The sequence below is a fragment of the Podarcis erhardii genome (assembly GCF_964252035.2).
Source record: "Podarcis erhardii genome assembly, chromosome: 5".
NCBI classification, from domain to species: Eukaryota; Metazoa; Chordata; class Lepidosauria; order Squamata; family Lacertidae; genus Podarcis; species Podarcis erhardii.
Window position 1 is genome coordinate 94,988,646 of NC_138509.1, and position 27,410 is coordinate 95,016,055.

General features: G+C 44.2%; 1 protein-coding gene and 3 long non-coding RNA genes across 4 annotated transcripts in view; 2 read left to right on the forward strand and 2 right to left on the reverse strand.

Moving 5' to 3' along the window:
- Positions 1–93: 93 nt before the first annotated feature.
- LOC309342213 (cytochrome P450 2J2-like) lies at positions 94–17,682 on the forward strand. The gene is made up of 9 exons (XM_081862611.1): positions 94–677; positions 5,098–5,260; positions 8,364–8,513; positions 8,716–8,876; positions 12,493–12,669; positions 14,111–14,252; positions 15,299–15,486; positions 15,960–16,101; positions 17,103–17,682. The coding sequence occupies exons 1-9, from the start codon at positions 510–512 to the stop codon at positions 17,288–17,290; spliced, it is 1,479 nt and encodes a 492-aa protein (XP_081718737.1). The 5' UTR covers positions 94–509; the 3' UTR covers positions 17,291–17,682.
- Positions 685–27,410, reverse strand: part of LOC309342431 — a 53,197-nt gene continuing 26,471 nt past the window's right edge. Inside the window, exons 2-3 of the long non-coding RNA XR_014156807.1 lie at positions 1,307–2,319; positions 685–812 (exon numbers count right to left, since the gene is read on the reverse strand). This is a non-coding gene — a long non-coding RNA (uncharacterized lncRNA). The remainder of the gene's footprint in view (positions 813–1,306; positions 2,320–27,410) is intronic.
- Positions 5,297–7,558, forward strand: LOC309342439. Its single transcript, XR_014156816.1, has 2 exons — positions 5,297–5,804; positions 6,113–7,558. It is a non-coding gene; the product is annotated as an uncharacterized lncRNA (long non-coding RNA).
- Positions 9,488–12,403, reverse strand: LOC309342453. Its single transcript, XR_014156830.1, has 2 exons — positions 12,347–12,403; positions 9,488–9,729 (listed from the first exon to the last, which is right to left on the reverse strand). It is a non-coding gene; the product is annotated as an uncharacterized lncRNA (long non-coding RNA).

Here is a 27,410-nt window from a genome sequence, read left to right on the forward strand (position 1 = left end):
TGCAATTGTAATGCATTTACTATCCTGGCCCTCATTGCTGGATTAATAAGAGCTTGAACTCAGAGTTCTTTCTGAAGGCTTTGACGCCTACATCAGATTGGTACCTTCCCAAGGCACAGGTTACAAGGAGTAGCAATTCCATAAGAGGGAAAGATACCCATATTAAATAGCAGATGACTCTCGGGGTACTGGAAGTAGATCACAGTCTCTTGGGAGTTCAATGTGCCTGATATAAAGCACACTTTGTCACATCTGCGTGACACATATTAAAATGATTATAGCCTTTGATTGTACTAGTTTTTGATTGTATCACATTCCAAGGCTACTTACAAATGGTGTCACACCCCTTGTTGCTCCCCTTGTTGCTTATTGGTTTTAATAACTGAGCATATAAAAACAGAGAATACTGCTGATGTCTTTGATGAAAGCAAAAACTCCTTAGAGAAAGAGAGTTGAACCTGACCTGGCAACCTAGAAAGAATTAAGGAGAAAGAGACAGCAAGAAAAGGATGGAGGTATGGGCACTTTTGATTGCTCTGCTGGTGGCTCTTCTGATTCTGCACTACCTGAAACAGCTCTGGTCACGCAGGCATTATCCTCCAGGACTTCTCCAGCTTCCTCTCATTGGAGCCGCATGGAGGTTTGGATTCAAGATTGATGAAAATACTCTCATTCAGGTACTTATTGCTTAGTAATAACTCAGTCTGATGCCAGCAATTGTTTTATCTATTTCCCCCAACAATTGTGATATTTCAGCTTCAATGATGGCATGGGTTAAAATGGTAAATGCCATAAGCCTCCGTTGTCAGAAGCTGTAAGCAATACAAAAAATAGTAATAATGTAAATAGTATTATTAATAATATTGAAAAGCACAAAACCATATAAAAGTTGAAAATGCGCATTAAAAACTACAGATCAAAAATATTTATTGTATACTGTTAAACTGAGGAAGGAGGAGAGAACACCCTCAAAGGAAGAATGCTTTATGAAAATCTTGGAATATGCAGAGATGGCAAAAATTGATAAAAGATACAAATTTAGAATCTTTTAAAGAAGATTGGAAAACCTTTCCGGTCTATATAAAAAGTTATTTCCCATATGCAATGACCACAGCGGGGTTTAAAGTGTAAGAAAACAGCAGAATATATTAAGAAACATGTTAGAGAGGATCAAATTAGATAAGATGGAACTTTGTTAAATTTCCAGTTAACAAACTAATCATATCACATTAATTCCAAATTATACCAATACATAATAAACTCCAAAGATTTAGCCGAATTTTAATTTTTTTTGGGGGGGGGGTACCTGTGCTTCGAGTTCAGAAAGGGTCCAATCATTTCATATTTCTGCTGCTTTGATGTTCACAAGTCCCATCTTTCCATCTCTTTGTTGTTATCTTTTACAAATCCCGTCTTCCAATATTCTTGTTGTTATCATTTTTTCTTCTTAATAACCTCTGAGTTATCTCCACAAGCGAGTTGAAGCAAACATTATTATAGTCCTGTGTGGATTTTCACGCTGATCCAAAAGTCCTATTCAAACGGCAGGCGCCATTTCAGCAGTTCCCATAAAATACAGTCTAAGCGTCTGCTCATTAACTTTCCCAGACTAGTTGCTCCATAAATCAGCCTTTCCAGGGGAGTTCTTGCCAAATCAAACGTAGAATTCAGATATGATAACAGAACAGTGGCTCCCTCCCCCTTTGACTGTAAATCTTGCAACAAAGTCAGTCTCATAATGGCGGTTCCCAATTAGAACTGCGTCATCCAAAAGCCTTTTGTTACCTTTCCAGATCTTCCGCAAAACAGAGCCTTTAGTTGATAATTTTATTTCCACACAGTTTATTTTCCCATCTCACTTGCTATCAGTCATGTGACGGTTCTTCTTGGGGAGGGGTTGTTAGGTAAATCATATTGAAAAAGTGAAAAGTTTACCCCCCCTTTCCGATCCGTTTCAACATACCAACATAGTTGTGATTCTTTGATGTAGTCTTCTGTTCAGTCCAACCCGTCACTCAGCTTCTCAGTGGTCGATTTAATTAGCAATCAGTACACCCTTTCCTTCACTCGAAAGATGTGCATTTACTCTTCTCCAATTATTTATCTTGAGCAATGCAACTAGGATCACAATCAGAAGTAACGTCCGAAGATCCAAAAACTCACTCGAGGGCTTTCCGTCCAGTGCCCCCACCCCCTCCTTTCGAACTCGGGGGTGATTTATTGGAAACTGCGGACGAGGCAGCATTTTCCCATCCCCTGGGAAAACTCGTGAGGCTAATTTACTCCCATCATTAGCCTCTTAACCTGTCCGTTCTTAACCTGAAGCACCACTTTAGCTAATGGGGCCTCCTGCTGCTGCCGCGCCGCCAAGCATGATTTCTGTTCTCATCCTGAAGCAAAGTTCTTAACCCGAGGTACTATTTCTAGGTTAGCAGAGTCTGTAACCTGAAGTGTATGTAACCTGAAGTGTGTGTAACCCGAGGTACCACTGTATAATTCTTGAGTAACAAATGTAACTTTCTATATGGAAAATTTATATGTTCCAATTCTTTGTTAATTGGAACATCATCATCATCATCATTATTATTATTATTAACCACCCAATAACACCCCACCCCCGCCACAAAAAAGAACCACATTTTAAAAGGGCATAGGATGTCAATGAAATCAACCAAAGGCCTAGTTAAAAAGGAAGGTTTTGCCAGGTGAACTTCCCTGGCGAGAGCATTCCACAGACGGGGAGTCACTGCAGAGCAGGTCCATTCTTGTGTTGCCACCCTCTGGACCTCTTATGGAGGAGGAACACAAGGAAGGGCCTCAGAAGATGATTTCAGGGTCTGGGTAAGATCATATTGAAAGAGGCGGTCCTTGAGGTATTGTGGTCCTGAGCCATTTAAGGCTTTCTAGGTCAAAACCAGCACTTTGAATTGGGTCCAGAAACTAATTGGTAGCTGGTGCAGCCGGACCAGGAGCGATGTAATATGCTCTTGTTCCAGTGAGCAACCTGGCCGCTGAATTCTGCACTAGCTGAAGTTTCCGAACTGTCTTCAGAGGCAGCCCTAGGTACAACACATTGCAAGTAATCTTACCTTGAGGTTACCAAGGTTAAGAAATGTAACTTTCTATATGAAAAAAGAATAAAATATTATTACAGAAAAAAGACAGACCTCAGCATTCATTCACAGCAGCCTCTCAACAGGCACTAACCTCCATGCCCTATTCAATCTTTTTCACTCAAACCAGAAGCACTTATAAAAAACAAATTATAAACTAAAATACCAAAATCTTCTTAAAGGATCTCTACGGTAAACTAGGGTTGCCATTTTTTAGGAAATTGTTGAGCTTTTTCCATTGGGTTGCCATACATCTGGGCGTTCCCTGACATTTTGCCGATTCCTGTCAGGACATGTCAGGAATTTTCCCTATGTATGGCAAGCCTACAGTAAGTGCTAGTCTCCAGGTAATAATCTCTCCAAGATTACAAGGCCAGTGCTGTGAAATCAGCTTCAGAGAGTCATTTAGAAAGCACCAACTGCAGCTGTGAAACTAATGGGACTTGGAAAGGAAGTCTTACTACCACTTACAAATTGACCCATAGAAAATACAACAACGTTTTATGTTGCCTTGTGTTTTCCCCTGATTTCACATAGCTACCCATGCTGCCATTATCCTACTTTGTATGGTTTTGTGCTTTTCAGTATTAATCTGAATCTTGCCTCTTTATACTAGTTTTAATGTCTTATGTGTGTCGTTCATAGCTGCTGGTTGAAGGGCACTCATCTCCAAAACACATTGTGTAACACAAGAAGCTGAATTATTAAAACAGCTTGTTACAGTATGTTCTTGATCTTGTCTTCCTTTTGTTCTATTGCATGTTGCAACATGGCCTAGAACAAGCATGTCCAGCTTTCAAGAGACTGAGATCTACTCCCACTATAAAGAAACTGAGTTGGTCTTTAAGGTGCTACTGGAAGGAATTTTTTTTATTTTGTTTTGACCATGGCAGACCAACACGGCTACCTATCTGTAACTATAAAGAAACTGGCAGTGATCTACCAAATTTGTTGAGCTTTTTTAGGGAGCCAAAGTTCTTGAGCTTTCAGGAGGGTTTGGTGGGCCCCCAAGATCTACCACAGACACACCTCGATCTTCTAGTAGATCCCGATCTACCTGTTGGACATCCCTGGTCTAGAATGCTGTGTACTTCTCCCCTTCCAACAGACGGAAGGGCAACAAGTTCGATTGGCTATGAAGCAGGAGCACATCAGCCTTTCTCAGCAGCAGCTCACGTGTAACTAGAGAAGACAAGAGACAAACAGAACAGGCACCTTTCCATTGCCTCCTCTGCAAGCATTTACTCTTTGTCAGACCATAGTTTAGTTTATTTGTTTGTTTCTTAAATACAATTATGAGCCTTTTTTCAGCGAAAGCTCTTCAAAAAATACAAAATTACTCAACCATCAGATATGAACATATTAACTTTTAAAACATTGGAATTGGTAATATTCTCTAGCCCAGACATGTATCATCTTAATTCCTTCCCATATATTTTTATGGTGGTGATGCTCCTGCTGTGACCCACCGTGGGTCTGAACACTGACCCAGGGCTCTAGCCCAGCTTATGCCAACCTGGTACCCTCCAGATGTTTTGGACTATGATGCCCATCTGCTCTAACCACCATGGCCAATAGTCAGGGATGTTGGGAGTTGCAGTTCAAAAGCATCTGGTGGGCTACAGGTTCCACATCCCTGCACACACAAAGATTGTGGCAAGATCATTTTCTGGCAATGACTTGTGCATCTTCTTGTCTGTCGCAGGAGGGCTGGTTACTATGAAGTGTCTCTGCTGCTCTGATCCTAGGCAGAGGCAACATGGCTCGGAGGGAGTAAAACAAATGGGTTGGAATTATGGGAGGGAGGGAGGGAGGGAGGGAGGGGAGGGGTAGGAGGAGGAGGGGAAAGGATGATAGCAAGTGAACTGCACATAGTGAGAAACTGCAGAGGTGAGGGAGGATGACGTTCTCGTTTTAAGTTGAAATATCCAACTGCATTTTTTGAACACATCATTCCTCTTTTCTCTTTTGAACCAAATGGTAGCTGGGAAAGCAACATGGAAATATTTACACCCTATGGATAGGACATCTACCCATTGTAGTACTGTCTGGATTCCAAGCAGTGAAAGAAGCGCTCATTGACCACTCTGAAGAATTAGATGAGCGACCAGAGACTCCTTTCCTTAGGACTCTGATAAAAGGAAAGGGTAAGTAGTGAAGAATAAGAATTTCTACTGGTTCTCTATTACTGCTGCACACAATGGGAAATGCATTACCTAGGAGCCAACACCTAGGGGCTGAGGCCATTCAGAGTGGCTAGTCCTCATGCTATCATATGACACATTCGTTTGGGTGCATGAAAACCTGGCTTCAGCACGTGTGAAGATTTGATTGATTATGACATCTCTAAGAAACACAACACACTGCTTCTCTCAACAAGCTCTTCCAACATGTTTTGGGCATGGACTCATGTGGCAAATATAACATGTGAACTTTGCAATCACATAGTTACTATCATCTTTATACATTATGAATTGCTTCTTGCATGTATGTCTCAAGGCAATTTACAGAGATATAAAAACAGTTTAAACTATGAATAATCATAGTTTAGAAGTCCCGGGTCCTAAGTAAGTCAGATTATCCTCTACCAGGGGCAGGGCCTTCTCAGTGATGGCTCCGACCTGGTGGAATGCTCTGTCCCATGAGACCAGGGCCCTGCAGGATTTAACTTCCTTCCACAGGGCCTGTGTTGTTGTTGTTTAGTCGTTTAGTCATGTCCGACTCTTCGTGACCCCATGGACCAGAGCACGCCAGGCACTCCTGTCTTCCACTGCCTCCCGCAGTTTAGTCAAACTCATGCTGGTAGCTTCAAGAACACTGTCCAACCATCTCGTCCTCTGTCGTCCCCTTCTCCTTGTGCCCTCCATCTTTCCCAACATCAGGGTCTTTTCCAGGGAGTCTTCTCTTCTCATAAGGTGGCCAAAGTATTGGAGCCTCAGCTTCACGATCTGTCCTTCCAGTGAGCACTCAGGGCTGATTTCCTTAAGAATGCCTGTAAGACAGAGCTATTCTGCCTGGCTTTCAATTTGAATTTAGCCTGGTCTTTTATTCCCCTTCCTCCCCTCCCCTCCCCTTTTTATGAAGACTACCCGCTCTGGGATCCCACAGCTAATTCTCCCCTGGTCTCCTCTCTGTCCCAAATAGGACTAATTTAGCCAGCTAGCCCTGGTGATCATCTAATGTTAATTGGCTGGATTTCCCCCCTAAATTGATTTTTGAATTCTGAATTTATTGTTATTCATGATTTATACTGTATTTTATGCTGTTTTTTGTTGCATCAATTAAGTGTTTTAAATTTGTTGTTAGCCGCCCTGAGCCCAGTTTTCTGAACTGGGAAGGGTGGGGTATAAATAAAAAAATATTATTATTATTTATTATAAAAGGTTTTAAAACAGTACAAAAACCAACAACAACTCAATATGGGTTAAAACAATAAAAGGTATACACCTATTGAAGTGACCTTTGTACACGACTGGGAAAGCTTGTTGGGGGAAAAATGTCTTCCTTTTTTTGGGAAAGTGCAGAGTCATATTCTGAATGCAGTTCCAAAGAACAGGGACATTCACTCTGAAAGACACAATGTGAATTACTGTGGGGCTGGCCTGCCTAATAATTCCTTTCACTAACTCCACAGTTTATTACTGGTGCTAAGGGCTCCCCCAGAAAACGTTTTTGAATTGCACATTCATAATGATTTGTGCTCATAATACTTTCAAGGTGGTTGTATCCAACTTCATTGTCAATACTATTTATGCCTGCAAAGATTTTGAGGTGATCATACAGTTTCATTTCGATTCTGTTACATCCTTTAACTTTCTGCTGAAAACTACAAATGCACAAACTTGTTTTTGTCCCACTTTTGTTGCAATATAGTTTCCCCAGACAGAAATAATGCAGTAGTGTTGAGGCAGCGTTGCAGAAGAATTAACAAAGCAGAATATATCGACCATTGATGCATTACGTCTTGTCAAAAATATGGTGCAGAATTCACCCTCAGTAAAAAACCCCAAACCTGTCTAGCTGGACCAGTAGAAGTAGTAACTGGTTGACACCACACATTATATCCTTAAAAACAGTGTCGAAAAATTGGCTGAATTGGGTTTGTTTGGTTTTCCATACTTTTTATTGAAACTTTTCAGAAACACTAACTAAGCAAACAAACAAAAAAAGTAAAAGAGAGAAAGAAACGCCAAGCTCTCTCTCTCAAAGGTAGATCTTAACTCTTGTCTCACACAGAAGGGAGTGGACCCTCCCAGCTCTCACCTGGGTGCTTCCCTTTCTTCCCCCAGTCTCCCACCCTGGGAGATCTTTCCTTCTCTGCCTCTCACACAGGGTCTTCCACCAGCCGGCTATCACCTTCAAGTGTGTACCCAATAGTCCTCCTCCATTCCAGTATGGTGACTTTATCTCCCAAAAAATTCCAACCATTCCTCCATGTTGTTGTTTTTTTATAAAAAACAAATTCTTCATTTCTATTTAAACAGGAATCTCTGCACTGTAGTCATATACAGTGGTACCTCAGGTTAAGTATTTAATTCATTCCGGAGGTCCGTACTTAACCTGAAACTGTTCTTAACCTGCACCACTTTAACTAATGGGGCCTCCTGCTGCCGCCGCGCCGCCAGAGCCCGATTTCTGTTCTCATCCTGAAGCAAAGTTCTTAACCTGAAGCACTATTTTTGGGTTAGCGGAGTCTATAACCTGAAGCGTATGTAACCTGAAGTTTATGTAACCTGAGGTACCACTGTACAATATTAAAAAAATAACCCATAGTTATTTACTTGTTGTGTATTCATTATTTTACACCCAGTTTTATATCGTGTGATCCCATTTCCTGTAGGCAGTGATTTTCCATCCTAATTTAGCAAGAGAGAAAGAAAAAAGCTCCTTCCATTTCCACCACTTCCATTCTTTTCCCAATAGCATCACCAGAAGCTTGATAGATAGAAGTGAAATTTGATCGTGATGGCCTTCCATGGAAAGATCTAAACTTGTCGACATCACACTGTATCAGATACCAGTTTTCTCTTCAAAAATCAAAACGGTAGAGCTGTCGAGAAATCTCACTTTTTGCTGATACTGTGACGTCATTCTGAGCATCTGCGCATGTGCGAGCAGCAAAACCCTGAAGTAGCCTGTTCCGTTACTTCCGGGTCGCCGTGGGAGGCAACCTGAAAAGATTTAAGATTTAACCCGAAGCGACTTTAACCCGAGGTATGATTGTTGTTGTTTCTCACTGATTTTCCATAGGTATTGCATTTTCAAATGGTCACACCTGGAGGCAACAGAGACGCTTTGTTGTAGTTACTCTGCGGAAGCTGTGGCGGGAAAAGAAAGGCATGGAGCAGCAAGTAGCAGAGGAGGCCCATCAGCTCGTGGAGGCTTTTGCACGTTCAAAGGGTATGTGATGCTAAGTGATGGTGCTGAGCTGGCATATGGAGATATATTTGTGTCCTACCTCTGTCCATTTTAGAAAGGAATGTGATATGCTTTTCTTGGTTCCTAATGGAGATCCCAGCAGTTTCTCTTGTCCACCATGAAACCCCACTCTCAGTATGAACTGGACCAGCTGAGCTAACATTAGTATAACTTTATTTTGCAGGACAGCCACTTGACCCCTCCATGCCCATCGCTACTTCAGTCTCCAACGTGATATGTGCTGTGGCTTTTGGGCACCGGTTTGCTCTTGAAGATGAACGGTTCCAGGAGCTGATAGAAGCCATAGAATTTATCCTACAATTTGTATGTAGCTTTGGTTATGCTGTGAGTAGTCATTTCCATTCCTGCCAAAGGGCTTTAATACCTCCCAAGGGCTTTAATACCACAAATCAATATTCTGATAGAGGGTTGGAGAAGTGAGATCAGGTTTAAATTGATCTGAGATAAGGGCCACTTACTATCTCACAGCCTGATCAATTGCTCATGATTATCATTGAGATAAAAAACACACCAAAACCCCCCATAAAAAAACAACAAAAGAAGACTTTGTCCACCACAGGAGACTCTTTAGAGGGAAGATGGGACAAAAATGGAAAAATGACCTTGAGAACAGGTCATCTAGAGCCCACCAAAGGGAACAGAGGTGAACAAAATAATCTTCTCAAGAAGGGAATTACATAGTTTTGTTGCCATCATAGTAAACTAAATGTGTCTACTCTATACCCACCTAGCAGTGGCAATCATGATGGCGTCCATGGTGAGGCCCCTGCAGCCACCACTTGGCTGGAATTCTTTTTTAATGAAAGAGAGACCAGCAACTCAAGCACTATCGCTATTGCTGAGGAAAGCAGCCCCCTTCTGGATGATCAACTAAACCCTTTCCTCAAATTTAAGTTCAGTTCTCCACATTTCTACATCCATTCTAATCTGTAAAAAAAAAAAGTACTCATGAAACTTACCGTACTTGAATTTTCCCCCATCCCAATTCTCCACCCACCTCCAACTACCACAAAAGGGCACTAGCTTGTTCCAGGAGAGGTCCTGAGATAGTGCCCAGTTTTGAAATTATGCCGGGGAGCTGGAAAAATATTTTGAGCCATAGTTTTCTTTCACATTTTCAGCTAGGGATAATTCACAGAATCCAATCATTGTGGGATTCCAGAGAAGCTATAGACACCTTCCTTTTTTAAAATAATAATAATAATAATATTTATTACTTTTCCAACAATTTAAACATTACAAAAAATAAAAAAGAACAATACAATACAATACACAGACACTACATAACACTAACACATTAAACTAACAAAACAAAACAAAAACAATTTAAAAAACGTCAAATAATTTCAATATCTTATCTTTCATTCACTTATTTCCACGACCTCCTCACACCTCCCTTTTTGTATTCCACTTCTGTTAATTATTTCAGCAATTTCTTTCCATCTTCCTCTGTTTTCTATCCTATCTTAGCACATTCTAACCTTATTTTCCCTTTAATACTCTATTAATCTGTTTATACTTAATTCCTTATAACATTTCTACTAAAGCCGTATAACTTCATTCCAACATTTTTCTAACATTCATCTTTAATACTCTATTAATCTATTTATACTTAATTCCTTATAACATTTCTACTAAAGCCATATAACTTCATTCCAACAATTTTCTAACATTCATTAAATTTACAGTATTTCCGTAAATAATCTTTAAACTTTTTCCAGTCTTCTTCCACCGACTCTTCTCCCTGGTCTCGGATTCTGCCAGTCATTTCCGCCAGTTCCGTATAGTCCGTATAGTCCATCAACTTCATCCTAGTGATCTTCTATCCGATGCTCTTGGCTCTTTTCCAAGTCCCTTCTGTAGATCTTCTTCGTATTTATACAAAAACTTTACTTTATCTTCTACTGATCTTATTTTTGTTTTCCTTCCTTTGAAACTGAAGGATAGACCTTGGGGAAACTCCCACCTAAAGATGATTTTGTTCCTTCTCAGCAGGGCAACAATATCTCCGTAGTTAGGCCTAAAATCCACAAGATATTTCGGGACGTCTTTAAAAATGTCCACTCTTGACTGTTGTACTTCTAGGTTCTTCTGGTAATGCCAACCCAAGATTCTATCTCTCTCTTCTTTAATTCGAAGGGTGATCAAGCAGTCTCTTAATCTATTCTTCTCTTTTTTCCCTCCTCTTCCAAGTCTGAAGGCCCTCACAATTCTAAACTCTTCTTGGCCCAAGTCCAAGTCCCAAAAGCCAGCAGATTCCTGTATGAGAAAATCTGTCAAGCTTTCCTTCTCCAATTCAGGTAGGGCTCTGATCCTCAAATTCGTCTGTTTTTCTTTAAGTTCAATCATAACAAGCGTCAACTTATGTTCATCAAGTTGCCTCTGTAGGGCTGGGACTCTCTCTCTCTCAAGTTGTGTTACTTTACATTCAGCAGCAACGGCTTTCTCCCTGGCTTCCTCCGCAGTCTGCCGTATCAAAGTAGATTCCTGTATCAATTTCTGGATAGTTTCTGTATTGGTGTTCACCTTTTGTCCCAAATTATTTATACTTTCTGTATTTAAGTCAATTTTAATAGTTGCAACATCCACTTTCACATTTATTGTGTCTGTTTTCTTGTTAAGCTGTTCCAGTGAATCATTTATTTTATCTAATGCAGCCGCTAAGGCTTCTTCTGTCGACATTCCTCTTGATTTTGAGTGTACTGATGCAAAAGCAGCAGCAGAAGAGGCAGAGGGGCCTGATGTTGAGCCTCTCCTGGATTGCTGCCAAGTCCTCCCAGACCTTAATGTTTTTTCAGCAATTGACTGGTCTGTTTTTTCCTTTCCATTTGCCATAACACTTAAAAAATTCAAGGTCAGTCCCAGAGTCTCACAGTTCTTTATCTTGCAGCTGGAAATTCCCCTAGCCCAGCTCTTGTAAAGCAACCAGTTTCAAAGGCTTCCACTAGGGGGAAACAGTTTCTATTTATATTAATCAGTAATGTCCTCTTTTAAACACAGTTTCCAACAATCCAAAGTTAGTTTCAATTTTCAGTTACTTTTACTCCTTTTTAAAAGCAGCCGGAGACAATAGAAACAATGTATTTCTCTTATTTAGCTAGCTGTCAATGAACGTTCTAAACACTGTCAATAAGCATTCCAAAAGACGTCAGTCCTGCTAGCAGCCCGTTTCCAGAGTCAGAGTGGCAGTATTTTAGCTCTCTTCACTCTCTCCTGCAGGCATACTCAATCCACAACTTTCCCCCCTCTTCTCCTGCCTCCAAGGGGGGGTTTAATGTTCTTTACCAGTGGAAATTTAGTCCTTTACAGTAGGCTTTCCAAGACTTCAGCTTGCAGCCTCATTGCTTCAGTCTATTTACAAAAGGGGAAGGCGGACTTCCTGTATTGAACCTCCCCGTTATAATGCCAAATTAAACTTTTAAAAATCCAATTCTCCCGCTTCAGCTCTACTCACGGGTAATTACTTTAAAATCAAATTGTCCACAGGAAAAGGTCAGCGCTCTCTGGCAACAGCTATGCGGCATCGCTCTGTGGAAGAAGCAGACGATTCGAAGCACCACGCCGCTCACCCCACATCGCTCCGGACCCCCGAAACCGGGTTTCCCTGAGAGTAGGGGAGGCGCAAAAGGTGCCTGCCGAATCTCACGCTCACAGGCTTCTCCCACCTGTGATTTTTTATGGGTCTCCGCCTTCGCCGTGGCGGCCAGACCCAGATTCCCACGGGGCAAATTCCTCCCGATCAGAGGAATTCCGCCATTACCGGAGGCACCAACCCGGAAGTCCCCTATAGACACCTTCCTTCTTCTTAGTGAGACTCAAATTAATATGCTAGCCCTGAAGAATAATGCAGAACATGTTTTATAAGTGCAATTCCAAAGCACAAATGGTTTGAACAAGCTTCCTCATGGTAATGGCAGCATTTCTGCTATCTTTCCTTTAGCTTTATGAAATGCTCCCATGGCTCATGAAACATCTCCCAGGGCCCCACAAGAAGGTTTTCTCCTGCGTGGAGATGGTGCATTCATTTGCAAAGGAGGAGATAGAGAAGCATAAGGAGAATCAGTCTCTGTATGAGCCACAGGATCTCATTGATTTCTATCTATTTCAGATGGAGAAAGTAAGTATCTGCTTGAAACCAAATGCTGCTCATCCAAGGAATTATTATATTCCATGTTATGAGTGAACAGAGAGAGGAGCTGAGGGAAGTCTGGGGGGTGGGGGGAGGGCTGGTTTTCTTTTTGGGGAGGGGAAAATAGGGGGGAATGAGGATGATATGTTTTTGATTAATTGTTATGTTGAAATCTTTAACAAAAAATAAAAAATAAATATAAGTGAATACTAATCTCTTGCCAGGACACCAATATCTCTCTCTGCCCCCTTCCATGTCAACTACAGTCACAAAAATGAAAAAGACACACAAACAAAAAAGCAAAAAATAGCAAAAACAAAAGCACCAAATATAAGCTCCAAATATCACCTCAGAACACTTCAATCGGAAATGGAAGGCTTTGATTACAATGGGGGAGGGGGGCACAAATTAGCAGTGCAACAGTGAAAATGGAAGCTCAGGAGCACATTCAGCTTCCGAAGCAAAGTTCATAAACCGAAACATTGACTTCCCGGTTTGCAGCATTCAAGTTCCAAGTTCTTCAGGAACTTGAATGTTGTTCAGGAACTTGAATTGTCTTTTACCACCGCTGGGTGGGGACCCCACTGGGCATGGTAATCCAGTCAGGGAAAAAGAGAGGCAGACTATGTTTAGGGCACCTTTTGTAGCCCCTCCCCCATTTTAGAGTGAGCAGAGTAGATCCTAAAAAGGGCTGCTCGGTCATGGATACAGCTGCCAAGCTGCTCAACTGCCTTGTTCCTTGAGTCAGAATGACTGAATCTGTATCCACCGTCCATGTGCTGTTTCATGACTAAGGGCTTCCAGATTTCACAATCCTGCCCCTGTTACCATATGCTGATCACCATGGAACTTTTGGTGTTTGGGTTTGGGATGGGTTTTTTGGAAGACGCCTGTACGTGAATTTGTTTTATGTCTGTAAATCAGTGCACACTGACCAATGAACAGTCTTTGCAGTAAGGCTCTGTTCTGATGGCATGAGTTGTCATGGCAACCGGTAAATTCTTATCTGCTGCAGCTTTCATCCACTTTTACAGCCGTTGTAACATACCGCTTGTTATCACCCACCTGTTCGGCCGTTGATGACTTCTTGGGTCATTCTTTGTCTAGCTGCTCCCCTTTGACCTTACCGCCTTGGGTGACCCTGCTGGGAGTACGAGATTCCCAATGGCTTCACTCACAAGGGTCATAGGAGTGTGCAAGCCCACTCACCACGAAAAGGTGATGATCCAGCGAGTGAGGGCAGCAACAGTAAGGGGGGGGGGGTGGCAGCAGCTTCCCATTTCACCTTAGGCACTATAAGAGGACACCCCACCTCTCATGAAGCATGTGTGGGTGGTATGGTAATAAGTGGGGGAAAGAAGATAAAGTGCTGAAGGACAGAATGTAATGCATGTAAATGACATGTCACTTTCCCCATTTTCAACACCAGAGCAGGAATGACCCAGAGTCCACCTATGATGAAGAAAACTTGGCCCAGTGCATTTTTGACCTCTTTGTAGCAGGGTCGGACACAACTACATGTTCTCTGAAATGGGCGCTTCTCCTCCTGGCAAGTCATCCAGGTATCCAAGGTGAGAGAGGAGAGCCAGGGCTTCTCTTGACCACTAGGGTGGAGCATAGTTCTTTAAAGGTTTCATAAGGAAGCCTACAATAGTATGGTTGGAAGGGACCCAAAGGGTCTTCTAATACAACCCCCTGCAATGCAGGAATCAACGCATTCCCCCCTCCAGTTTGATTCCATTCCACAACCTGTTTTGTTTTGCAAATCTGCTAGCAGTTTCTTTATGCAGCAAATGTACAAGAATGCCCCTGCTGTGAGATAAGTGACTGAGCCTCATTCCTGCCTCTCCGTGCACCATTACATGAGGGATGCGGGTGGCACTGTGGTCTAAAGCACTGAGCCTCTAAGGATTGCTGATTAGAAGGTTGGCAGTTCGAATCCATAAGACAGGTGAGCTCCTGTTGCTCTGTCCCAGCTTCTGCCAACGTAGCAGTTCGAAAGCATGCCAGTGTAAGTAAACAGGTAGTGCTGCGGTGGGAAGGTAATCAGCATTTCTGTGTGCTCTGGCACTCATCATGGTGTCCAGTTGTGCCAGAAGTGGTTTAGTCATGCTGGCCACATGACCCGGAATGCTGTCTGTGGCTAAACACCAGCTCCCGAGGCCTGAAAGCAAGATGAGCGAAGCACCCCATAGTCTCCTTTGATTGGACTTAACCATCTAGGGGTCCTTTACCTTTACCTTTATATGAGTGATGCTAGCCAAAGATCAGATGAGGAAATGAGTATTAATGAAACTAAGTAAGAAATATTGAGGGCTGGGGGTGGAGAATGAATATATGACAGCCTTTGATCCCAGCCCTTCAGCAAATCCAGCCAGCTCTGGTAACCAGAAACAACTGCGGTGAGCTTCACTTTCAGCCTTTTCACACCTGGGATCTAGAGTGGGGAAGAACCATGTACACAGACGAGCTCTTTGGAGGACCAGGTGACCTAAAAATGCAAGAAACTGGGACTCATTCACAGAGATTTATGGAATATGTTCAAGGGAATTAAATGTCCATCTGAAATAAAAAGCAGTATTCACAATAAAACTTCTGTTTCCATCATTCTCTTCAGATAAAATGCACAAGGAAATAGAAGATGTCATAGGTTCTGCTCACTCAATCTGCTATCAAGACAAGCAGAAACTGCCCTACACTAACGCTGTCATTCATGAACTACAGCGCTTTAAACCTGCCGGTGTTTTTGGCTTACCTAGGCAATGTACAAAGGATTTGAAGCTGCGTGGTTTTCTCATTCCCAAGGTATAACATTGTGATATAGCTGCACTCCTGTAGCCCAAGAACAAAGAGCAGCAGAAGGTTTCATATTGAGAGATGCACCCAGCCGTACAGGAACTTCCTGTCTAGTCAAAAATCTGAAGGGCAAGAGCAGGAGCTCCATCTGCAGACAGGTTTCACCATTGGCAAGTGCCATTCCATGGGGCAATTGTGGCAGGGGAGAAGCATGTAGTGGCCAGAGGTCTCAGCCTGCTTGTGAGCTTTCATTTTAAAAGAGGTGGGGGAAAGCCCTCTTGTGTTCCTGCCTGTACAGAAAGTTTTTACAGTGATGAATACAAAGCCACCCACCATAATAATAATAATAATAATAATAATAATAATAATAATAATAATAATTCAGATCAGTCTCTGCAATGATTAGTCTTGGGATAGTGTGGGACAATTAAAAAAAAGTATTGATGTGAATGCATTCCAAGTCACTTGTTTCTTATTTGCAGGGGACTATGATTATTCCCGATCTGCGCTCTGTTCTTCTTGATCCAGCACGATGGGAGACACCTGCAAAGTTCAACCCAAATCATTTTTTGGACAAGGATGGACAATTCGTGAACAGAGAAGAATATCTGCCTTTTGGTGCAGGTAAATGCAGAAGACCAAGCTATGTTGTGATCTGTAGATGTGCTTAGTGGTCTGCTTCCAGGAAATGACATCAGCAGCAGCACAGGAGGGAGTGGGCCGGAGCAGAAGGAGCACCTTTCTGGCTGGAGTGGCACTGCTGGTCAGCAGAATGGGGCAAGGCACTGGCAAGTTAAGGGGATCTCTAGGTTGGTGGCTTGGGACCCACACATGCACATACACTTATGTGGTCTCCATCTGCACCTCCCAACATTTGCCACCCCTGCCCTGTCCCTGAGAGAGGCAGCACTGCCAGCGCCAGGATAGTGCTGTTCCCCATCTCACATCACCACTGCAAGCCACCCAACTTCTCTTCAGGCAGCAATGCTAGTTCCTACCAAGGTGAAGTAAACCTGGCAGGAGAGTTTGCTCCATGGTCTTAACCCCTTTCTGCATTGCTGATTTGGGCAGTTGACCAAACATTTCCTTTCATTTTTTAAAATCAAGTTTTATTAAAAAGCTTTATACATAAGACACAATAAAAATATACTAATCTAAAAGGGAAAATAGAAAAAGAAATAGGAAAGAAAAAATAGAAAAGAAATAAAGGAAATTACAGAGTCCTCTATCAAAATTAAATCTTCACCCTTATTCTGCACACAGAAAAGTGAGCCCTCCCAGTTCTCACTGGAGCTAGAGCCTCTTACACTGGCTTCTAGCCCTGGGAGATGTCTGCCCTGCCCCTCCCACAGGACCCTTCATCTTCAATCCATCCTCTTCCCGAATGTATCTTCCTTGATATGAGATAGGGAACTTCAAATTACAGAACAAACATAAGTATAACAAGAAGAAAGAAAGGTTAGCACTGACCAGGCTAGAAAACTGACAGCAGCCTGGATGTTTTCCCTATCCTAACTATGTCTATTTTGCCAAAGTGTTATGCAGAATGTTTATAGCTACAAAGCAATGAACATGGGAAAGTAAATTCTTGCTCACTTGCTGCCTTCTTCTTGTCTCCTCCTCAGGGGCTCGCATTTGTTTGGGAATGCAGATGGCAAAGATCGAAATATTCATCTTCCTGACCAGCCTGCTGAGGGCATTCAGCTTCCAGCTGCCAGAAGGAGTCAAAGAGCTCAATCAAGAGGCTATAATAGGGATTATAGCACAGCCCCATCCGTATAAACTCTGTGCTGTTCCCCGCTTCAACACATAAGAAAATAGGAAAATATTAGGGGCTGCCCCCCTGCTTCCTCCACTTAGCGCCCCCTTGACCACTCCTGACACATGAACCCCCTAGAATTTCCCCTTCCCTTCCCATCTCATCCCATGCAGCTACTGAGGTCTCTTTTCACCTTCGCAGCTCCATTTCTGAAGCCACTTCTCTCTTATCTTCTGCAGCTCTGCTTTGCATCCGTTTTCCCCTTCACCCCATCTCCTCCATTTCTTCAGGCCCTTTCATGCCCCTGCTTTCATCTTCATCCCTCTCCCAATGCCTCCTTACTCCCTCCTTTTTGACAACTTCCTTTGCTTCCCCATTCTTACTCTCGCAACCTTTTCTCCTCTCCCTCCCCTTCCTTTTCTCAAATCTCCCTAAGCGCCCAAATCGCACCTAAGCGCCCTCTGCGACCCCGTCGAAACCGGGCTCCCTGGTTTACCGAGGAGCTCCGGAAAATGAAGTGGGACCTCAGGGGGCTAGAGTGAGTATGGCAGGGTGCCCACGACGGAGCCTCAAGAACATTTTATAGGGTTTTTACGAAAACCTACAAGATGGCAGTGAAGGCCGCTAAGAAGTCTTACTTCTCGGCCTCCATTGCATCTGCTAGCTCTCACCTGGCACAATTATTTAGTATAATTAGGTCTTTAACATCCCTCGAGGGACAGCCAAATTTAAATAACAATTTGACACACAGTTGTGAGGCATTTGCGAGCTTTTTTGCAGAGAAGGTCCTGTTGCTCCGCCGTGACCCCCCTGCCAATTTGGATACAATAACGGAACTGGAGCCTCCTTGACTGTCCTCGGGTCCAGTATTGGACCACTTTGACCGGATATCCCCAACCGATGTGGACAGACTCCTCCGAGCTGGAAAGCCCACCACCTGTCCTCTTGACCCATGCCAGTCCTGGCAGATTAGAGCATGTCCAGATGAGGTGCGGGCCCCCCTAGGAGACATCATTAGTTTGTCCCTTGGCACCGGGACATTCCCAGGGGAACTGAAGGAGGCAGGGGTGCGCCCGCTCTTAAAGAAAATATTATTAGATCCTTTAGATCTATCCAATTACTGCCTGGTTTCGAATCTTCCGTTCCTGGGTAAGGTGATTGAGAGAGCGGTTGCTGAACAGCTTGATGGGTTTCTGCATGAAACATCGGCTCTGGATCCATTCCACTCCGGCTTCCGCGCTGGTCATGAGACCGAGACAGCTCTGGTCACCCTAACAGATGATCTCCACAGGCAGCTGGATCGAGGCGGGTTGGGGCTGCTGATTCTTCTAGACCTGTCAGTAGCCTTTGACATGGTCGATCACGAACTCCTGGACCACTGCCTTGCCAACGTGGGGATCCAGGGCACAGTCCTTCAATGGCTGCGCTCATTTCTCTCTGGTCGGGGACAGAGGGTGGCGCTTGGGGGGGGGAATTGTCTTCGTGCCACTCCTTGGTGTGTGGAGTGCCTCAGGGTGCGATACTCTCCCCGCTGCTTTTCAACATCTTTATGTGTCCCCTCACCCAGCTTGTCCAGTTTTGGGTTGGGCTGCCATCAGTATGCTGATGACACCCAACTCTATCTGTTGATGGATGGCCATCCTGACTCGGCCCCAGACGCACTGATCAGATGTTTAGAAACTGTGGCTGGATGGTTACGTGAGACTGGTTGAAGTTAAATCCTTCAAAGACAGAGGTCCTTTGGCTGGTTCGGGACGATATGGGATTGGGGGGCAAGTACCATCTCTTGCGGGGACACAATTAGTGCCAGCACTATTCGTTAAGAGTTTGGGTGTAATCTTCGACACCTCCCTTTCCATGGAGGCGCAGATTGCAGCTATAACGAAGGCAGCATTTTTTCATCTCCGCCAAGCTAAGCAGTTGGCTCCTTACCTCTCTCGCTCTGACCTAGCCACTGTGATCCACACGACGGTCACCTCCAGACTGGATTATTGTAACTCACTCTATGTGGGGCTGCCCTTGAGACTGACCCAGAAACTCCAGAGAGTGCAGAATGCTGTGGCGAGACTCCTTACGGGGTCCTCGCTGTGAGATCACATTCACCCAGTGCTATACCAGCTGCACTGGCTCCCGGTGGAGTACAGGATTAGGTTTAAGGTGCTGGTTTTAACCTTCAAAGCCCTATACGGCCTAGGACCCTTGTACCTACGGGACCGCCTCTCCTGGTATGTCCCACAGAAGAACTTATGGTTTTCAGACAAAAACATCTTGAAGGTCCCAGGCCACAGAGAGGTTAGGCTGGCCTCAACCAGAGCCAGGGCTTTCTCGGCTGTGGCTCCGATCTGGTGGAACGCTCTGTCACAAGAGACTAGGGCCCTGCGGGACTTGACATCTTTCCGCAGGGCCTGCAAGACAAAGCTGTTCCACCAGGCCTTTGGCCAGGGCACAGCCTAACTCCCTCCTTTGGCAATCCTCACAGAACTCTAGCCCAATGGTTGCCATTAATCTAATTTGAATTAATTTTATAATGAAATGAATTTAGAATGTTTTTTCATTTTACTGTTGTTAGCCGCTCTGAGCCCGGCTTCGGCTGGGGAGGGTGGGATATAAATAAATCATTATTATTATTATTATTATTATTATTATTATTAATATTATCCTAAGCTGGCAGAGTTAGAGTTGGGAGAGAAAGGAGTCTGCGCACAACTTGGAGTGAATTTAGAGAGGAAAGCTATCAAACCTCTGGAATTTTTCTTGGAAAAAGAATGGAAGAAGTGCAAATGGAAGGGCTATTTTTTTCACAACCAAGATGGAAATTCACAGCAAACACAACAGGTTCAGGTTGTGTCCTTCAGAGCAGGAGAAATCAAGCTTGCTCCCTCTTCCAAGTGACAGCCCTGGAGATATTTGAAGGTGGCTCTCATATCTCCTCTCAGTCTCCTCTTCTCCAGGATAAGGATGGGCAGATATTTCTATCTTGGCCTGCAACCCTTTAAGCAGAAAGCAGACCCTGGAATTTTAAGCATGCAAAGACTCTTTGCATCTTTCCTCATGCCCTGCTCAGAATCAGTCTCTCATTTTGAAGGTATTCAGTTGGATTGGTCAGAGGGAAGAGTGAATTTAGAGTATAAGCTGTCATGTCAGAACCCTCTCTTGGGCTCAAGGGAGAGAAACATATTGCACCCATGAATTTATATGTAAACAATGCTTGTTGTTTAACTGTTGCCAGCCTGACAAGTAAAGATTTATCTTCACCTATTTGAGTAAAACATTTTTTAAAATCACAAATAGCTAACAAAGCTTATGGGCTCAGTCATGGCCAGCAGGTGGTGATAGAGAATGGCAAGAAGATTTTGAAGTCAATCCCAGAAACCAGCAACTCAGCACAGTAAAAGATATTTTTTGCAGATTTACCCCTTGATCCATGTCTGTTGAACTTCCTGGCACAACTTAGTCTCAAAGTTTAGTTCATTAAATTTTACTCTTTTTTTTTTTACAGTTCATTAAATGTTTCCTCCCCCCCCCAAAGGACTTTCATTGGTGATATTTTCCAATTCAAAATTCTGAATATGTGGCTTGTTTCCACTTTACACCTGTGAATTTTCACTTACAACACCTTCACTTGATAAGCCTTTCGTTAGTAAGCCAAACGTTCCCTGCTCTTGAAGACAGGGAAGTCCAAAATCTGCATGCCAAAGCACACTAAGTGGTGTCTCAGTGCTTTTCGCTAGGAGAGCAGTAACTGTTGCTCTTTTAATCCTTTAGTCACAGGAGTCAGTCTTTCAAGAGGTAGGTTATTGGCCTCCTCTAGCTATTCAGTTTCTGGGTCAGTACTCCGGAACTCTGGCGGCCTGTCATTTTCCCTTCTGTTTGCACATACACGGTTACAGTTCAAATGTCTCCCGGGAACGGGGAGTTCTGACTGCTTGCTTAGGGCATCTTATGAGATTTTCTAAACAAGTTTCTGGGCTCAGAAACCTACCCCCTACCTCCACCACTTTGATGCTTCCAAAAAACCTCACACAACTGTTTTTACACTGGATTTTTATCCAGACAAATTTCTTTCTTCTGCTTGTCACCCTACAATAAAAAAACAGCTGCAGAGCAGAAAGAGACCTCCGAGGGTTGCCCAAGCCATCCCTCTGTAATGCAGGGAATGCCAACCAAAGCATAGTAGTAGTCGTATAATGGTAGTAATATAATAATTGAAGGAAAATTCCAATTTCTTCCTCAAACAATCTCTGCTGAAAGCCATCAATGAACAAGAGTCCACAATCTAGTTAAGTGTTTCAGCAAAAGTGGATCATTTAACTTTCACCAGAATGCTATTCTTTCAGCTTGTATCACTGGTGATTACCACCTGTTCAGTCTCTGGGATAGAAATTTCAAGGTTGGGGGTGTTCCAAGAAAACTCCTTGGATTCTTGACTAGGGAACGGTGGAGCTATGGAGCAAATGAATTTGCCGTGGGCTGAATGAAACTTGCTGCTTGCAGTTTGCAAAGCACATTTGAAAAGCAACTTCCTCCTGAACACGTTATCATGTACAGAAAGCTGGCAAGACATTGTCATGTCTCCTGTTTCACAATTTTGGGGCTGGAAAAAACATATAAAGGTGTAAAAGAGTTTGCTTTTCTGAAACTCTCTGCAACAACACTGTCTCCTTCACGTGAGGTCTTCTGTGGACAACAAGCTTAATATGAGTCAGCAGTGTGATGCAATTACAAAAAAGCTAATGCTGTTCTAGGCTGCATCAGCAGATATATAGTGTCCAGATTAAGGGAAGTAATAGTTTTCTCCTGGGACTAGGCTACATTTGTAAAGATAAAGCTCTTTCTATGCATTATAACACTATGACACCAGATGGCGCAGTGGAGTCCCATTTTTCCCCAAAGTAACTTCCCTGTATGAAGTTTACAATGCATTTAAGTGGGGAATGATATCAGTAATAAAAATGAATGTGAAGTTACTTTCCAAAATGTATAAACTGTTGCTAGAATGGTATGCTAAAGATGAATAAATTAAATCAGTGATGATACAATAGACAAGAGATATTGGGCATAATATACCATTTTCATCTTTGGGAAAGTTATGGAGGGAAGATTTAAAATTCACAGCATTCTATGCATGGAAAACTTTGTGAGAATGATGTATCGTGGTATCTAACACCTACTAAATTAGCAAAAATGTATAGAACTGCTACAAATATTTGTTGGATATGTAAAGATAAAGAAGGCACCCTCCACCATACATGGTGACCTGCAAGATAACAAAAGCATTTTGGGAAATGATATATAATGAGTTGAAAAAAATATTTAAAATAACCTTTGTGAAGAAATCCAGAAGCGTTTTTACTAGGAATCTATGGTTCAGAAATACCAAGGAGCAGAAACTGAGGGTTTTGAGGCATGATGGCATGCACTGGCTGAACACCAAGAAATGGTGGGAAGTACGACCTGGGGAATTTCCAAGGGATGAAGAATGTGAGCCCAGGGATTGGTGATCAGACAGGGACAGTGTGTGGCACAGAAAAGTCCAGAAGCAGAAGCAGAGGCAGAAGTAGGAGATAGGAGAGGCCAAGAGGCAGAGATGAGTCAGGCTAGTGAAGGAACCAGGGTGTCCTCCCTCCTACCACAACAAGCTCCCCTCTCCCGGTGTCTCCCAGGACCAGAAGAGGGATGAAGAGGGAGGAGCAGAGAAGGGTGCATCAGTGGAGTCTTAGATAGCATGGAAAGGACCTGGGGAAGGAGGAGAGCTAAACAGCTGTGGGAAGGAGGGGATGTCCACCCTCCACAACTGCCTCATGGGGGCAAGACCTACTGAAAAGAGTTGCTGTGGCCTGGCACCTGTCAGCAGGCCTTGCTTCTTCTAATATTCTAATTATTGTAATAAGAGTTATCTTCTTCTTGTTGTTGTTGTTTAGTCATTTAGTCATATCCAACTCTTTGTGACCCCATGGACCAGAGCACGCCAGGCACTCCTGTCTTCCATTGCCTCCCGCAGTTTGGTCAAACTCATGTTCATCTCTTTGAGAACACTGTCCAACCATCTCATCCTCTGTTGTCCCCTTCTCCTTGTGCCCTCCATCTTTCCCGATATCAGCGTCTTTTCCAGGGAGTCTTCTCTTCTCATGAGGTGGCCAAAGTATTGGAGCCTCAGCTTCACGATCTGTCCTTCCAGTGAGCACTCAGGGCTGATTTCCTTAAGAATTGAGAGGTTTGATCTTCTGGCAGTCCATGGGACTCTCAAGAGCCTCCTCCAGCACCATAATTCAAAAGCATCAATTCTTCGGCGATCAGCCTTCTTGATGGTCCAGCTCTCGCTTCCATACATCTCTACTGGGAAAACCGTAGTTTTAGCTATACGGAACTTTGTTGGCAAGGTGATGTCTCTGATTTTTAAGAAGCTGTCTAGGTTTGTCATTGCTTTTCTCCCAAGAAGCAGGAGTCTTTTAATTTCGTTACTGCTGTCACCATCTGCAGTGATCATGGAGCCCAAGAAAGTAAAATCTCTCACTGCCTCCATTTCTTCCCCTTCTATTTGCCAGGAGATGATCGGCCCAGTGGCCATGATCTTTGTTTTTTTGATGTTGAGCTTCAGACCATATTTTGCGCTCTCCTCTTTCACCCTCATTAAAAGGTTCTTTAATTCCTCCTCACTTTCTGCCATTAAGGTTGTGTCATCTGCCTATCTGAGGTTGTTGATATTTCTTCTGGCAATCTTAATTCCGGCTAGGGATTCATCCAGCCCAGCCTTTCGCATAATGAATTCTGCATATAAGTTAAATAAGCAGGGAGACAATATACGGTAATTGGTAATTACATTTATTGTGATGATGGGTTTCAAGAGTAACTCTCACTGGCTTGAAATTATCAGGGGAGCAGAATTTGTGAACTAATGGGAGGTCAGAGCAGGGAAACTGAGGAGAGTAGAAAAGAGGCACGTAGGTGTTTGTGTACAGCATATAGTAACAGCTAACCAATATTGCACCACGTACAAGTCTTTAAGTACATGTGGGAGGATTATAGAGAGCATAATCTCACTTAAGAGTAGACATGATGAAATTGCCTGACATGACTAATTTAGTACACTCATTAATTCCATTGAGTGTACTGTGAGCATGATCTTACATAAATAAGCCCCAAAGATCCCAAATTTTGTTGCAGGACTTGCTGCTTCTGCCACTCGTGTGAATGAATCACAATAGGTTCAGAATCCCCCAAGTAATAATAATAATAATAATAATAATAATAATAATAATAATAATTTATTATTTATACTCCGCCCATCTGGCTGGGCCTCCCCAGCCACACTGGGCGGCTTCCATAGAAACCAAAAATACAGTAAAATCACATGTTAAAAACTTCCCTGAACAGGGCTGCCTTAAGATGTCTTCTGAATGTCAGGTAGTTGTTTATCGCTTTGACATCTGCTGGAAGGGCGTTCCACAGGGCGGGGGCCACTACCGAGAAGGCCCTCTGCTTGGTTCCCTGTAGCTTTGCTTCTCGCAATGAGGGAACCACCAGAAGGCCCTCGGCGCTGGACCTCAGTGTCCGGGCAGAATGATGGGGGTGTAGACACTCCTTCAGGTATACTGGACCGGGGCTGTTTAGGGCTTTAAAGGTCAGCGCCAACACTTTGAATTGTGCTCGGAAACATACTGGGAGCCAATGTAGGTCTTTCAAGACCGGTGTTATACGGTCTCGGCGGCCGCCCCCAGTCACCAGTCTAGCTGCCACATTCTGGATTAGTTGTAGTTTCTGAGTCACCTTCAAAGGTAGCCCCACGTAGAGTGCATTGCAGTAGTCCAAGCGGGAGATAACCAGAGCATGCACCACTCTGGCGAGACAGTCCACAGGCAGATAGGGTCTCAGCCTACGTACCAGATGGAGCTGGTAAACAGCTGCCCTGGACACAGATTTGACCTGTGCCTCCATGGACAGCTGTGAGTCCAAAATGACTCCCAGGCTGCGCACCTGGTCCTTCAGGGGCACAGTTACCCCATTCAGGACCAGGGAATCCTCCACACCTGCCCACCTCCTGTCCCCCCAAAACAGTACTTCTGTCTTGTCAGGATTCAACCTCAATCTGTTAGCCACCATCCATCCTCCAACCGCCTCCAGACACTCACACAGGACCTTCACCGCCTTCACTGGTTCTGATTTAAAAGAGAGGTAGAGCTGGGTATCATCTGCATACTGATGAACACCCAGCCCAACCCTCCTGATGATCTCTCCCAGCGGCTGCATGTAAATGTTGAAAAGCATGGGGGAGAGGACAGAACCCTGAGGCACCCCACAAGTGAGAGCCCAGGGGTCTGAACACTCATCCCCACCACCACTTTCTGAACACGGCCCAGGAGGAAGGAGCGGAACCACTGTATGACAGTGCCCCCAGCTCCCAGCCCCTCAATACAGTCCAGAAGGATGTTATGGTCGATGGTATCAAACGCCGCTGAGAGATCCAGCAGAACTAGGAAACAGCTCTCACCTTTGTCCCTAGCCCGCCGGAGATCATCAACCAGTGCGACCAAGGCAGTTTCAGTCCCATGATGAGGCCTGAATCCCGACTGGAAGGGATCCAAATGGTCCGCTTCTTCCAGGCGTGCCTGGAGTTGTTCAGCAACCACTCGCTCAATCACCTTGCCCAAGAATGGAAGATTTGAGACTGGGCGATAGTTGGCCATCGTGGCCGCATCTAAATATGGTTTTTTAAGAAGCGGTTTAATAACCACCTCTTTCAGTGGGTCTGGGAAGGCTCCCTCACGGAGGGAAGCATTCACCACCCCACAAAGCCCATCGCCCAGTCCTTCCCGGCTAGCTTTTATAAGGATGGGCAAGGATCCAGGATCCAGGTGGTTGGTTTCACTCGTCCAAGCAGCCTGTCCACATTCTCGGAGGTAACAGATTGGAATTGATCCTACTCAACTTGACTAGACAGAACTCTAGCACTCTCCCGCCCTGGCCCTGCTCCCACGGTGGAGTCTACTTCTTCCCGAATCTGAGCGATTTTACCTGCAAAAAATTTTGCAAAATCATTGCAGGAGAACATGTGGCCCGTACTGGGCCCTGATGTTGCAGGTGGTTCCGCTAAATTGTGAACCACCTGAAAAAGTCTCCTGCTGCTGTTTTCTGCAGATGCAATAGAGGCGGTGAAGAAATTCTTCTTCGCCTTTGTTATCGCCACTTGGTAGGCTCGACGTTGAGCTCTAACCTGTGTCCGGTCAGATTCGGAATGAGTTATCCGCCACCGGCGCTCTAGCCGTCTCAACGATTGTTTCATTGCCCTCAGATCCATGGAAAACCACGGAGCTATCCGGGCTCCATGCAATCGGAGAGGACGCTTTGGAGCCAAACAGTCAATAGCCCTGGTTAGCTCCACATTCCAGTGGGCCACCAGGGAATCAGCTGAAAGGCCATCAACATGGGATAAAGCATCCCCTACCACTCTCTGGAAACCATTTGGATCCATTAAGTGGTGGGGGCGGACCATCCGAATTGGTCCCACCTCCCTGCAGAGGGGATGGGTTGCAGAGAAGTCCAGTTGCACCAGGAAGTGATCTGACCATGGCACTTCTTTCGTTTCGCTTTTACTTAGTGTCAGATCACCAACATCCATAGAGGTGAACACCAGGTCCAAGGCATGTCCGCGGCTATGGGTTGGGCCAGACTTATTCAGGGACAGCCCCATGGAGGCCATGCTTTCCACGAAGTCCCGAGCGGCCCCTTGTAAGGCCGTGTCGGCATGGATGTTAAAATCCCCTAGGACGACCAAGCTAGGTGTCTCCAGGAGAACATCCGCCACGACCTGAAGCAGCTTGGGCAGGGAATCCTTGGTGCAGCGGGGAGGTCGGTACACCAAAAGGAATCTTGTACTGCCCCATTGCCCAACTTCCAGAACATGCACTCAGAGAACTGGGTCTTCCCAATAGGACGCCTGGTGCAAACTAATGACTTCCTAAAAATCACTGCAACCCCCCCTCCCCGCCCACATGACCTGGGTTGCTGTGTGTAAGAGAAACCTGGTGGACAAGCAGCGGCAAGGACAGGCCCATCTGCTTCATCCAACCAAGTCTCTGTTACACATGCCAGGTCATTCCTCCATCCATGATCAAGTCATGGATGGCAGTGGTCTTATGAATCATTGACCTGGCATTGCACAGCATTGCACAGCAGC